Here is a 12,366-nt window from a genome sequence, read left to right as displayed (position 1 = left end):
CTGCCTTTCTTTGCACATGTACACATGTATAACTATGAGTTGGTGATACATGGAGGGGGATACAATATCTTATAAGTTGCATTATGGGAATTGTAGGATCCAGGGGTTTTGGAGCTTGACCCATACTGAAATCATATTGTCAGGATTTCATCTGCTGTATTCATTTTGACCATTCTTACTCATTCCTACTTGTTCTGCAGGTTCTGTAGAAGGCATGTTTCGCTTGTGTGTCGTGTGCTTGTTCAGCTTATCATCACCCAACTCTTGGCATCAGTGTAATATCAATTTTTTTATTTTTAATTTGAAAAATAACTTACATAAATCTCTGTACTCAACCATACTTAACCAAGACATAGCCTTGGCATTAACACATTGCACCAAAAAGAGAAAATGAAAAGGCATTCAAAAGGATAAATAACATATGTCTTTGTCATCACGTGAGGCATTTTTCCTGTTCCAGAAGAGTCTATCAATCTATTCATGGTAGCTTGTTTAATCAAATTCTGACATCTAAAGGTATGTACACTGGAAATTAAAATTAAAATATATACTGTGGCTTGTTACAGCGACCAGGTTTTCTTGGACATTAAAACGTATTATCATCATATGGAAAAGGAATAATGCCTCAGTTCAATTTCATTCAGACATACAGCAACTATAAGATTCATATACTTCCCAGACATGAGAAGTATTTTATAATTACTAAAAATAGAAAATAAAAAATAAACTGGTCTTGGCTTTTAAATAAAACTAACAAAAATATAGTAAATTAATTTCATTTTCATTAAAACAAGAAAAAAAAACATTTTCTGTGGCAATATCCCTTGTTATTTGAACTTGTGATTAGCTCATCTTCACAAACAGTGCCTGTAAAATTGAACTACAGCAACATACACCTCTTGCAAGTCCGCTGCCTCTTGATTAGGTATAGACCTCTTGCTGTACCAATACAGATTATTTTTGCATGTTCGTCAACAATACTGAAATAAAATACACTTGCAATCACAACTGTTTCGTCAACCTCCTTTAAATATAAAATATTTTCCTTGTCACTTTTTTTTTCTCAGAAACCTGAAAGAAAATATGACCTTGGGGTGGAATGTTTTTGTTAAAACTTCAATAACTGGCCGCAGAAGACCAATAACTAATTTGCCGTAGAGTTCAATTTAAGGTGAGGGAGAAAAGTAATGAAGTTGACATGCACTGTACAAGAAACTGCAAAAATTCCAAATATCATCTTTATCAAAACATGCTGAGTTACTGTAAGGTGTGCCCAAGCCATGTTGCAGAAAATCCTTTTCAACATGCTTGTTAAACAAATCAAATCCAAAATAAAATACATACTGAAACAATACAGAACTGTAAAAGAACCAACAGTCCTAAAATCTGGACAATATCAGGGGACTGAACAATGGTAGCAATGAATAGTACAATGAGAAGTACCCTGGGACAAGGAAGAAAAAGAGAAACATGTACAATTTGCACATAATGTTTATCTTTATAAGGCATGAGCCTTTTACAATGAAATAAATAACTTACATTTATTTTCATTATCACTTTTTGTCACATAAACATTTTCTGTTAATTAGCTCCAAAAGTTTCCTTTAAGTTTCCCTTATCTGCATGTCTGCAAAACACAGACTCATGAATGGTCTAAAGAATGTTAAACAATGTCTCTTTTTTTTAATCACGATGTTGCATTCACTCCCCTTGAAAACCATGCACTAGTGAAATTTATCTTTAAAAATAATATAAATTGTTGAAAATGGCTGATCTGTTTTATTTTTCATCTTTTTTTTTTTGCAAGTTGCAGCCTCAAGAAAATAATTTTCTTTCTTTTTTTGATTTTTTTAAATTCAGCTAAATTTGTGTCCATGCAAATGAACTAAAAAGGGAAAAAAATATTTTTTTCTCATTTAATTTTCATACAATATATCAACAGAGAGAGAATGATGGTAGATTTTACATCTTTTCATGGGGTTTGGATCGTTACTGTATATTCTGGAGTGTTGATGCTAGCCACTTCAATATCGCCTCTGATTAACTTTGAAGTCTTTCTGGTGATTTACCAGTACGATTTGATTCAGTACGTAAACCCAGAGTATGCGGGGTATTTATTTTGGGGGTTTGGGGGAGCGTGGATACAAGCTGGGACACACCTCACCCAAAGTGATGGTCTCCAAAACTCCATCTACACAGCTAGGTCTGTTGGCGTGGCGTGACCAAGCATCTGGCTAGAAACACTGTCGCCCCCTCAAATACAAGTACATTGACTTAAAAAAAAAAGAAAGAAAGAAAAGAAAGAAAAGAAAATCAAAGCAAAACATTTATTTTTCATTCGAAAAGGGCTTCTGTAGAACTCGTTTAGCGGTTCCCAGTGCTGACCCCCATGGCTTCGAATCGGATGAAAACCTGGAACTGACGGATTCCTCGTGCTAAGGAGTTCATTCCAGCTTCCTCCAAACAACAACAACAACACCCGGCAATCCCGGCCGCAAGGCGCTTGCGACGCGCTTCGCCACGTGCACAATGTGCGCGACGTTTTTGCTCAAAACACAGGATCACGTTTTTTTGCACCCCTAGAAACAGGCTCAGAAGACACAACATCAAGCATGCAGTGTAACCGGGGGGCGTGACCTGTAATCGCAACACTGGCTGCTACAACAACGCTATCAGTCCACACGCTGCTATGATCGAGAGAAACTGTCCAGTGAGGATTGGGAAGCTCTTCTTGTCAGTGGGGCCAGAGTAGGGTCCACCAGTGAGGAAGGAGGAAAGAGCTTAAACCAGCCAATCACCATGTTGGACAGGTCCAGCTCGTCTAACAGTATCTGAACTGCTCCCATGAATGATTTATGGTCCATGCGTCCGTAGTCGCCCCAAACGATGACCTGCGGAGAAGAACACATCAAAAAGGAATCAGGAGTCGAACCGCTGACAAGTTACATTCGTTTGGGGGATTCAGAGTTTCGACTTGGATTCCTGTGAGACCTTTCTTACCTGTAAAACCTTCCCTCCTGGACTCTCCTCGAACGGCAGTTGCTGCTGGTAAAGAGGATCCAAGGTTTTTCTTGCTACTTTTGTTTTCTTTTTGGCTATGCAGACTCCGTTTTCCAAAAGGTAGACCTTTACATATGGTGCTAAGACGAGAGGAGAGGGAGGAAAACGTTATGCACCTCAAAATCATATATCCTACAAGCCAAAAGAAACATGATTTTTCAACATTTGCTGTAAGCTATGATAATAATGACTGTGAGGTATTAAATTACCTGGCAGTGCCTTGGAACCTGGTTTCCCCACAAGGCCACGAGCTCTGATGATCTCCACCTCCAGTGCACCTTTCTTGTCCACCATACCGATCTGGATGTCACCTGAAAAACAGAGGTAACAGAACTTTTAGCACACTACTGACTTGCTCTTTAACAGCATATTAGGTACAAGTATCTATGAGTCACTGAGGTATATTGATTCTACAATATATTTCATTTTCAATTAGTGCAAAGTGCTATTCCGAGGAATGAGAGGAATTCTCGTTCTCACCCATAGGTGGAGTCGCCAACGTCTGTCGTCCGACCAGCTGAGCAGGGCCGAGGCCGTCCAGGAAGTCGCTGAACTGGGCTTCCGAGGAGAGCCTCACTCCAGGGAAGATGAGACTGAAACAGAGAAAGTCACCCTGGTTACCACTGAGAAGCTGACATGACAAGACAAGACATAGCAGGAGTTGAGATAATGTCATGAGGATCGGGGAAGCCTAAATTTAGCTTGCTTGAATTGTTTTGCTGTGTGCGTTCAAACAGTTAAAGATGAGTCTCCTTACTTTCCCTCAGAGCTGTAGCTGTTCATGCTGCCGTCTGTGGACTCCCGGCTGGCCTGCCGAGTCATTCTGCTCCTCATCTCCACCGCCAGGCCCGTCTCTGTACTCCTCTGGATCGTGCTGCGTAACTTCTTTCCTCCCGCTTCTAGCACAAGAGCGACAAAGAAAAGAGAGGGGGAGAGAGACAGAGAGACTGTCAATCCATGACGTGGCATTGTTTTGTTTTTTGACGCATACAGCGAGTTGCACTCACACCGGATTATTACTCCCATTCCTGAGCTTTCATCTTTGATCACAGAAAAATCCTTTCAGTGGGGAAAGAAAACACAAAGACCACTCTGTGAGCGAAAATCAATCTAGAAGCCGTGATGGTGAAACAAGGTCACTAACTGAACATCTCTTCAAAGGTGTATCTGTGGAACAGAACATCATGTGCGAGCCATCCTCTGGTCTGTGCTACCGACTGCCTACGGGGGTCTCATGGGAGCGGAACTGAGTCCATGCCCCCCCCCCCCTCCCCCCTCCACCTATTCTAACTGATCCAAGATGACAGCTGACTCCAACCATTAGCCCTGCTGCTCATCTCCACCCAGCCTCCCGGATGGCCTGCTGTGGCAGATGTACACAAACCTAAACAAAAGTATGAAAGCTCCACCACCAGTGAACCCACAACACACACACACACACACACACACACACACACACTCAGAATCATTACTGTGTTTCATTTTCCAATCCCATTAAAGGTCTAGTGTGTAGGATTTACCGGCTAGATGCCATGAAGTTGAAGATTTCAACCGACTGAAACTTCTCCCAAGTGCCGAGCGATAAATTATGGTGGCCGACGTGAAAACAAAACACAACGTCTGAAGAGAAGATAAGAGACGATCCTGTGTCCCATCTCACACAGGCGTAAACACGTGCAGCCTTTCAGCCTTGAAATCTCAGTCATCCAGCCGGCCCTCCGCCTCCACTTCCTGCTCTTCACACTTCTCAATAGCAGACAAAGCCACGGAGGTCGTCTCTGACATCTGTGCAGCTCGTAGTCCTCGGACAGTCATACGCTATCAATGAACATTAAAAAGAAAATGCATTTTCCTGATTCACTGCACAAATTACGAGATGCATATGTTATGATTGACACTGCGGATGAAAATCACAGATATGAAGCCCTTGCTATACGTCCTACGACATCAAGGAATTGTTGATGGTATAAACTAATAGTTGTTTTGACAAAATACTTCTTGAATATTTGTCCTCATACACACAGACAACTACATTTAAGGCAGTGGCAATGAGGTGAACGTGTCCGACGCAGGAGCATTATCAAAACCGGCAGCCAAACTCTTCTGCAAAGCATCTGGCAACATGAAGCAGCGGTGGCCTTACAGTCTGACAAACTGGCTCGTCACCAGAAGGTCATTGCCCTCAAATCTGGACCTTGTCCGACAGGAGAAGACAATGGCTATTGGAGAGCTGCGCGGTGGCCAAACAGTGGGACGTGTGAGTACAAGTGTGTGTGAAGCGGGAGCTAAAAAAAGACGGTGCGGTCAGGCAAATGTAGATAAGTATAAAAGAGTACATTTTCTGCATTGCAAATCCATGACCTATTCTATTTCTCTTCCTAGAATAGGAAATACGAGGGAAATAAACACAGACAGTAGGCGTCATCATTTCTGTTGAGGGAATGTTGTAAACTAAATAAACACAAGTTACTAAACAATGATTCAGCCCAGCTACTAGATCCTTTGTTTTCATTTATAGAGCCAGATTATGAATCATCAAGGGGAAATGAGATATTGATTAGCATGAGTTGAATAAGTCAGCAGTCTGGTTCCTAGAATAATCCGAGTAACACCACCAGCAACAGAAGCAGTGTGTGTATTTCACAACAGATTGATGGCCTGGATGATAAATCCACTACTCAGATATAAACGACCAATTCATAATGTAACGGCGTCACACTATTACCCCAATTGAACTACACCGTCATCCTAATTAAACTACATCCCTCAACCTGCTCCCAATTCTCCCTACGATCAATACCTCGTCATCTTCCCATTAATCCTAAATCCATCTCCCCCTCTCTCCGCCATCCCTCAGTTTATGTCTCTCAGCCGCCGCCGCTGCTGCTGGGACATTTCCCCAGATGTCATCTTACCTCCGTCCTCCTCATCGAAGGAGTTCATGCAGGGGAAATAGACGGCCAGCGCTTCAAACGATGCAGAGAGGCTCATCTTGCTCTGGGAGCGCTGGATACGCATCCCGGGGACCGCAGCAGAGGTATCGTGGCCCTGCCTGCCCATGGTGACCGGCGGCCGTCCTTGTCAATGCGGTGAATCGAACGCACAAGATGTCAGCTTTGCCTCCTCTAGCTGATTTTTTTACCCTAACTGAAAAACCCCTCTAATCTATTGATTGCTTGATGAATTCCTATGCAAAGTAGCAGAAGACTATGTCTGCAGACTGCATCTGAGGAAGAGCTTCAGGGAAATGTTGCTCCAGTAGCTGAGTCTTGCACTGTCTGGGTCTGACGTTCCTACTGCACCTCTTTCTTCAGGGGGGGAGGGGAGAGAGCTGCATCACACACCACCAATCAGAGAGCCGGGCTGCTCAGGCGCATCTCAGCTGGCTCTGCGGGTAAACGATCTCTACCCAGAGATACTCAGCCCCCCCACCCCCCTCCACATTGCATTTCTCACCCATTTTTTTAACCTCTTCTTTTATCATTTGTTGTCTCTCTTTCATCCCTTCCTGCTATTCATCACCATTATTTTCTTTTCTCCCTCCCTCCCCTGTCCCGCCGCCCCTCCCTCTCCCCATCTTATCCACGCAGTGAAAGCGAGCCGTCATCAGGTCTGCCAACAGCCCTTCTCCGCTATGAGAGGGCTTCAGCCACATGGCCGCCACACAAAGTTCACGTGCCAAACTACTTTATTTGACTGTTATCTGAAACCAGCGGTCCGCAGCTGCGTCGGGGAGGAATTCACTTTGCTTTTTGCTCGCTTTCAGAGCGGCTGCGAATGTCAAGCGAATGATCGTATTCACATGCTCAACCAGAACGCCTCATCTGTCTTCTGTCCACGGCCTCTGTGACGCAGCTATGTTTGGTTTTACAGGCCACGCTCTCAAACAATGGGACGAGCTCTTTATTTGAATTAGTGTCAGACATATCTAAACGTGAAACTTTTTTCAGTCTATTTCTACCATTTGCGGAAACCCGAGGGTCAGCTTACTTTAAACAAGACACAACAGCGGTGCCGAGGGGAAGGATCTCTTCACAGGTGGTCCGTGAAAGCGTGATAAATCTGGCTACTGGCATTGTGTTTATGTGTGGCGGGGTAGCACATAAAGCAAACGTATGGATTTAAACTAAACCACAGCCCCTCTGCTAACTGTCACTACAGCAGCTGAGGGAGAAATAATGGAGTCAAAGTGAGCTGCTTTGACAGCGTGCCAGAGAACCAAATGTGGAGCTTTTCTTCTGAACGTTTGTCAGGCAGAATAAGCACAAGACGACACAATGACTCTGCGCCGAGCCTCGCCCCCCCGCTGCTACTCCATCCAGCTGTCGGAGCTACCATGGAGCCCACACTGTCACTAACTGCACTCCCTGAATAAATATGATCACTTTTTTTGGAAAAACCCAAAAAAGCTTTTTCAGAGAGAGACGGGTCTTCACTATGTCAAACTGATTCAGCAGTAAAAAACGGTTGAGAAGACTAATAAAGACTGAAGCTAAAGTTGCAGATCAAAGTGTTAATTGTGAACCGGCATCATCTGGTGATCGATACAGAAGACAATAAAACTAAGGAACACTGTTCCTGTAAAGCTGGGTCTTTATTCAATGTTACAATCATTAAAAACATTCAGTCAACCTTCAGTAGCTAGCATAGCATTGAAGCGCTGACGCTAGTTGATTATGTGCTAATGTTAGCTCCACAGACTTTTACGTAGAAACAAAACGTTTAAAAAACGTGTCTCCTTCCAACCTCTCGGGTTCACGAGCAACACTTTTACACAACATTTAACAAAAAACAGCCTGAAAATGAAGAAAATCTGAAATGACTGCATGACAGTTTATGGAGTGGAGCTGAAAAGTTGTCCTACAAATGCTACGCTATCATTGGCCAATCCAAGTTCTGGGGGTGGGACATAGGAAAGCGTTAATTATGGTACTTCTCTGCACCATCATAAATATAGCAAGGTCCCTGTAGTGTTATAACTGAGGCACAAATTCCACCCTAAGAGACACTGCAACCTACTTCCAACAAGAAGCCTCTTAATGCATAACGTCCACTTGCAGGTTTCATCTAGGTCAGCGCAGCTAAGAACACACTTCACATTTTGCAGCGAGGAAGAAATTGGACAAACACACAGTTACAATAATAATTAGGTCAATTTTAATGGGTCCTCTTCTGGTCTAAGGCCTCCCGCTAACTCTGCGTGTATGTTTTGTAGGTTTTTTTTAGCTGTGACATTAATTTTATGCATCTCCATATAATTGGAAATCCATTCAGGTCAAATTATTCTAATGGTGTTTATCCCCTAACTGTTTATCTAGCGCCATCATGTGGTCAAAATGTACCAAACTAATTTTCATCATCCTGAGCTGTACTTTGTGTTTCGCGCAAATTAGCCAATGCTAAACTATGATGGTGAACATGGTGAGCATCAGACCTGCATCGTCATGGTGAAGGTGTTGCCATGTTACCGTAAATTCTAAATCTCAAGGCCCTAAAGTAGAAGTGACAACCTGATTGTTTGAACAGGGTGTCTCTAACAGGTGTTCCATTTCCTGATATTCTATTACACAGATGGATGATACATCACTATCAAACATTTCTGATATGGACTTTAAAATTAATTAATTCTTAATCATGTTTCTGTCTGCCTCAAATAACAAATCAATGAGGATTTCTACAATTATTAAGACCAATAGCTATGTAGTATAATCATCTGCCTGCTGATCCTTTGTTAAATCATACATTAGAGTTAAATTGGTTGATACTGCAAGCCGGCACAAAGACAGCCAACAATATCATGACGAATCCGTAATTGCGTACGTGCCGACAGACGATTCTCAAGCCATTCGCTCTGACAACACATTTGGCACGTGTTGTTTGTTTCAACTTTTGCACCTTTCGGGCAGTTTATTCTTACCCAACCACCCACCGCACGGTGACGGAGAGAAAGAGAAAAGCACCACAATATCTTTCCACAGTCAGACACCCACCAGGGCTGACACTCGACAACAGAAGTAAAAGATGAGGTTAATTACAGTCTTCACAAATCTGTTCAGTAAGGCACGTGTATGCTCTGAACATAGAGGTTGTTCTGAATATAGTTTGTCCCACACGTTAAAACAACATGAAAACTGTTACATGCAAAACATTACTTTAGCAACCAATTAAAGTTGGCCTACTTAAAAGACAGGGCTCGGCAATATGGCAAAAATCCTCTCTCACGATATAGGTCAATTCATTTAACAACACTATGCATCGTAACATAGCATTTTTTTCTGTTAATAAAAATCAATAAATTTAATAAAATACAATAATATTAATACATAATAAAAAAACATCCACATGGTTTTGTACTATGACTTAAATACTTTCATCCAACTGTGATCAATTATCCTACAGGTTTGTGGGGGGATATCTTGATATACTGTATGATTTCAGGTAGAACAAATCCTCAACAAAATCTAGTCCTTGATCATCTAGTCCCTTTTAGGCCATGATGCTACTCTCTGATGTCACAACAGCATGACGAGTGAAGACTATTATTAAAACTCTACGTGCTACAAACCTATGTCCTTCCAACCTATGACAAACCTACATGCCGGTGACCACACGGCTGGAAATCACCGGCACCTCCGACAGCAGGAATCTAAAGAACCCAGCCACTTCGACTGGAACAACAAAAGAGCGTAATATCCCAGAAGTCATATGTAAGGTCCGTCTGGCGGAGATCACAGGCGGAAGCCTTCGGAAGTCTGTCTGATTGATGATCCCGGGCCAAGCCGAGCGTCAGAGAGCGACTCTGGCCCTCCGCACTGTAAACACGGCTTAATGGAGGGCTCTAACCCTGGCACTCACATGCGCTGATGTCGGCAAACACACATGTGAGCACTTACATGCAGACGCACCAATCCATACGTATGGCAAACACGCTCTCCGTTCTCTCAGTTTACATTCCCCGCTGCCTACCTTGATGCAGGCCAGTCCTGCGGTCTGGAATCACAATTTCCCCCTCTTGCGTCAAACTTGAGTCTGATTAGCATCATAAAAGGAAATAGCTTTCATTTTCCAAATAAGGTACGATATCACCTTTGAGCTTGCTACTGCTTCTATAGTTGTTATGGAAACACCACATTGTAGCTCCACCTGCCCGCTGTGTGACTGCTCAACTACTCCTGCTTTCTGGTCTACGGCGACGTGGTTGGGATGGATCCATCTCAGCGTGGCTGTGCCTACTGTCATGGACTGCTACTGTTGATACTATTGCTTCTGTTAATACCACCACTACTGTTAATGCTACTCCTACCATACTACCAACACCAAATGCAGTTGGACCCCAAGGGCCTGGGCTGCACGAGATTTCTGCCTAAAAGCCTATCAAGGCAGTTTTTTCTCGCCACTGTCGCTGTAACGCTTGCCCCTGGGTGATGTTGGGAATTTGAAATTGTGTTGACTCTTGACATTTTGAGCGTATTCTAGTCCTGCTCAATGTGTTAAGTGTCCTGAGATGACTTCTGTTGTGATTTGACACTATAAATAAAATTGAATTGAAATTGAATTGAATTATGGCTACAACATAGTTACCTACTTAAAAGAACCAGCAAAAAGTGAATAATGTTTGCATCAACCTAACGGAGTCCAAGAGTCACCTTTTTTTTAACCCATCCACCCACTGCAAGGTGACGGAGACGAAGAGGCACCATAATATTTTCCACGGTCTACGATTGACAGCCGACAGTCGGAGTAAAACATGAGGTTAAATACAACCTTCACAAATCTGTCACATGAAAACAACATGACAATGTGCATAATAATACTTTACCAGCCACTCTTGATATACAACCACCTTATAATGTTGCTATGGCTAAAAAACAGTTGCCTGAATCATGTTAGTGTCCACCTGAAAAATGTCCACTAGTCACTCTTTGAAGCTCTGTTTTGGTCTCCACCAACTTCCCAAGCCAATTGTTAATTTTGTCAGTATTTGGTACAAAGTAAGTTGCAGACAGTTCTGTGATTAGACTACTTTATAGGGAAATGTTGCGTATTGGGTGCTAGTTCTTAAATTGTCACTACAATAAACATCTTCTCCTAGAAACACCTTTTGATGGAGTATAATATAAAAGCATTAATTCAATCAGGTTTGTATGCTCTGTCAATGTGATTGAACGTGATAAAATAGAATCAGTCTTGACGATACGACAGCTGATGTTTCGTATAAACTACAATTCTTTACACTGTGTCCTGCCATTTCACTTCACACCTCCGGGGGAAAGGTTCACGCCTTCAGTGGAAGGTGTGAGCTGGGAGAGGCAATGGTGGAAACGTGAAATGCAGGAGGTGCAGCAGTTGGAACAGCGAGTCTCCCTGGCTGACTCCCTCCTCTCAGCGGTGCAAACACTGAAGCTACAACAGATGGAGAGCTAACGAGAGAGAGAAAAGGGGGATCAGAACACTGCCAAGCCTTCTATGTGGAACATCCTGCTAGAGACTACTGACATCACCCCAGACCTGACTTCTCTGTCTTACTGTCACAACAAACTGGTAGAAAAAAAAACATCCTCTCACGTGTTTAAAGGCACAAACGTGTCACAGCGGCATGATTACCTCTCATACTGAAAGAGGAAATAAGCGCATTTTTAACCGTTCTCACGAAGAGCAGGAACATCGTGCTCACGCTCCATCGCTGTAGTGACCATAGTACTTCTCTTAGTGCATGTCTCATCCAGCTTCCTCTTCCACCGACAGCTCCAGAGTGGTGCTGTCAGCGCTTAAAGACAAAACAATCACAAGAGGAAGTGGTATTTTTAGCAGCAGTTAAAAAATAAATAAAAAAAATGCGGAGTGGAAGTTCATTTTTAGTCCAGTTCAGATGGGAGGCAGGAATGTACAGAAATGTGGGTTGACACACAAGTTTGAAGTGTTTTAAACTGCGTCTGACAAAGGAGACATATGGCGGCGAAGGAGCATGAGTCAGAAACCCAGAGCAGCCGGTGGTGAACAGCTTTTAAAGCAGAGTTAAATGAGATATATATGTCTTTTTAGCATTCAAGTCTAACAGCAGGCCTGACATGTCACAGTGAGATGGTTCATCCTTCACGTAAGCTGCTCAAATTCATGTCTGTCACAATGAATATTGATATGATGTGTGAAATGGAATATACATTTCAGACACAGAAACATGATGTACAGTGCTGAAAAACGAATGGTACCTCCACTCACTTAGGCTCATTTCCATGCTAGGTAACCGTATAACATTAAGAGATCTTATGTCTTGGAGTATGCTCATCCATAAGTACCGTAAAATCA

General features: G+C 42.7%; 1 protein-coding gene across 21 annotated transcripts in view; it reads right to left on the bottom strand.

Moving 5' to 3' along the window:
• Window positions 1–269: 269 nt before the first annotated feature.
• Window positions 270–12,366, bottom strand: part of rims2a (regulating synaptic membrane exocytosis 2a) — a gene marked incomplete at its 5' end in the record, with an annotated part of 127,899 nt that continues 115,802 nt past the window's right edge. For 20 of the 21 annotated variants that reach the window (XM_084026310.1, XM_084026291.1, XM_084026308.1 and 17 more), the window contains 5 exons: window positions 270–2,891; window positions 3,001–3,140; window positions 3,270–3,371; window positions 3,541–3,653; window positions 3,818–3,959. In XM_084026310.1, the coding sequence (XP_083882436.1) occupies window positions 2,688–2,891; window positions 3,001–3,140; window positions 3,270–3,371; window positions 3,541–3,653; window positions 3,818–3,959 (701 nt within the window). In that variant the 3' untranslated portion in view covers window positions 270–2,687. Of the gene's footprint in view, window positions 2,892–3,000; window positions 3,141–3,269; window positions 3,372–3,540; window positions 3,654–3,817; window positions 3,960–5,975; window positions 6,232–12,366 lie in introns of those variants that run through there. The other variant, XM_084026300.1, reaches the window with a different exon arrangement.

Source organism: Eutrigla gurnardus (genome assembly GCF_963514095.1).
Source record: "Eutrigla gurnardus genome assembly, chromosome: 14".
NCBI classification, from domain to species: domain Eukaryota; kingdom Metazoa; phylum Chordata; class Actinopteri; order Perciformes; family Triglidae; genus Eutrigla; species Eutrigla gurnardus.
The sequence above is the reverse complement of the archived record's forward strand: the minus strand, read 5'-3'. Positions and strand labels throughout refer to the sequence as shown.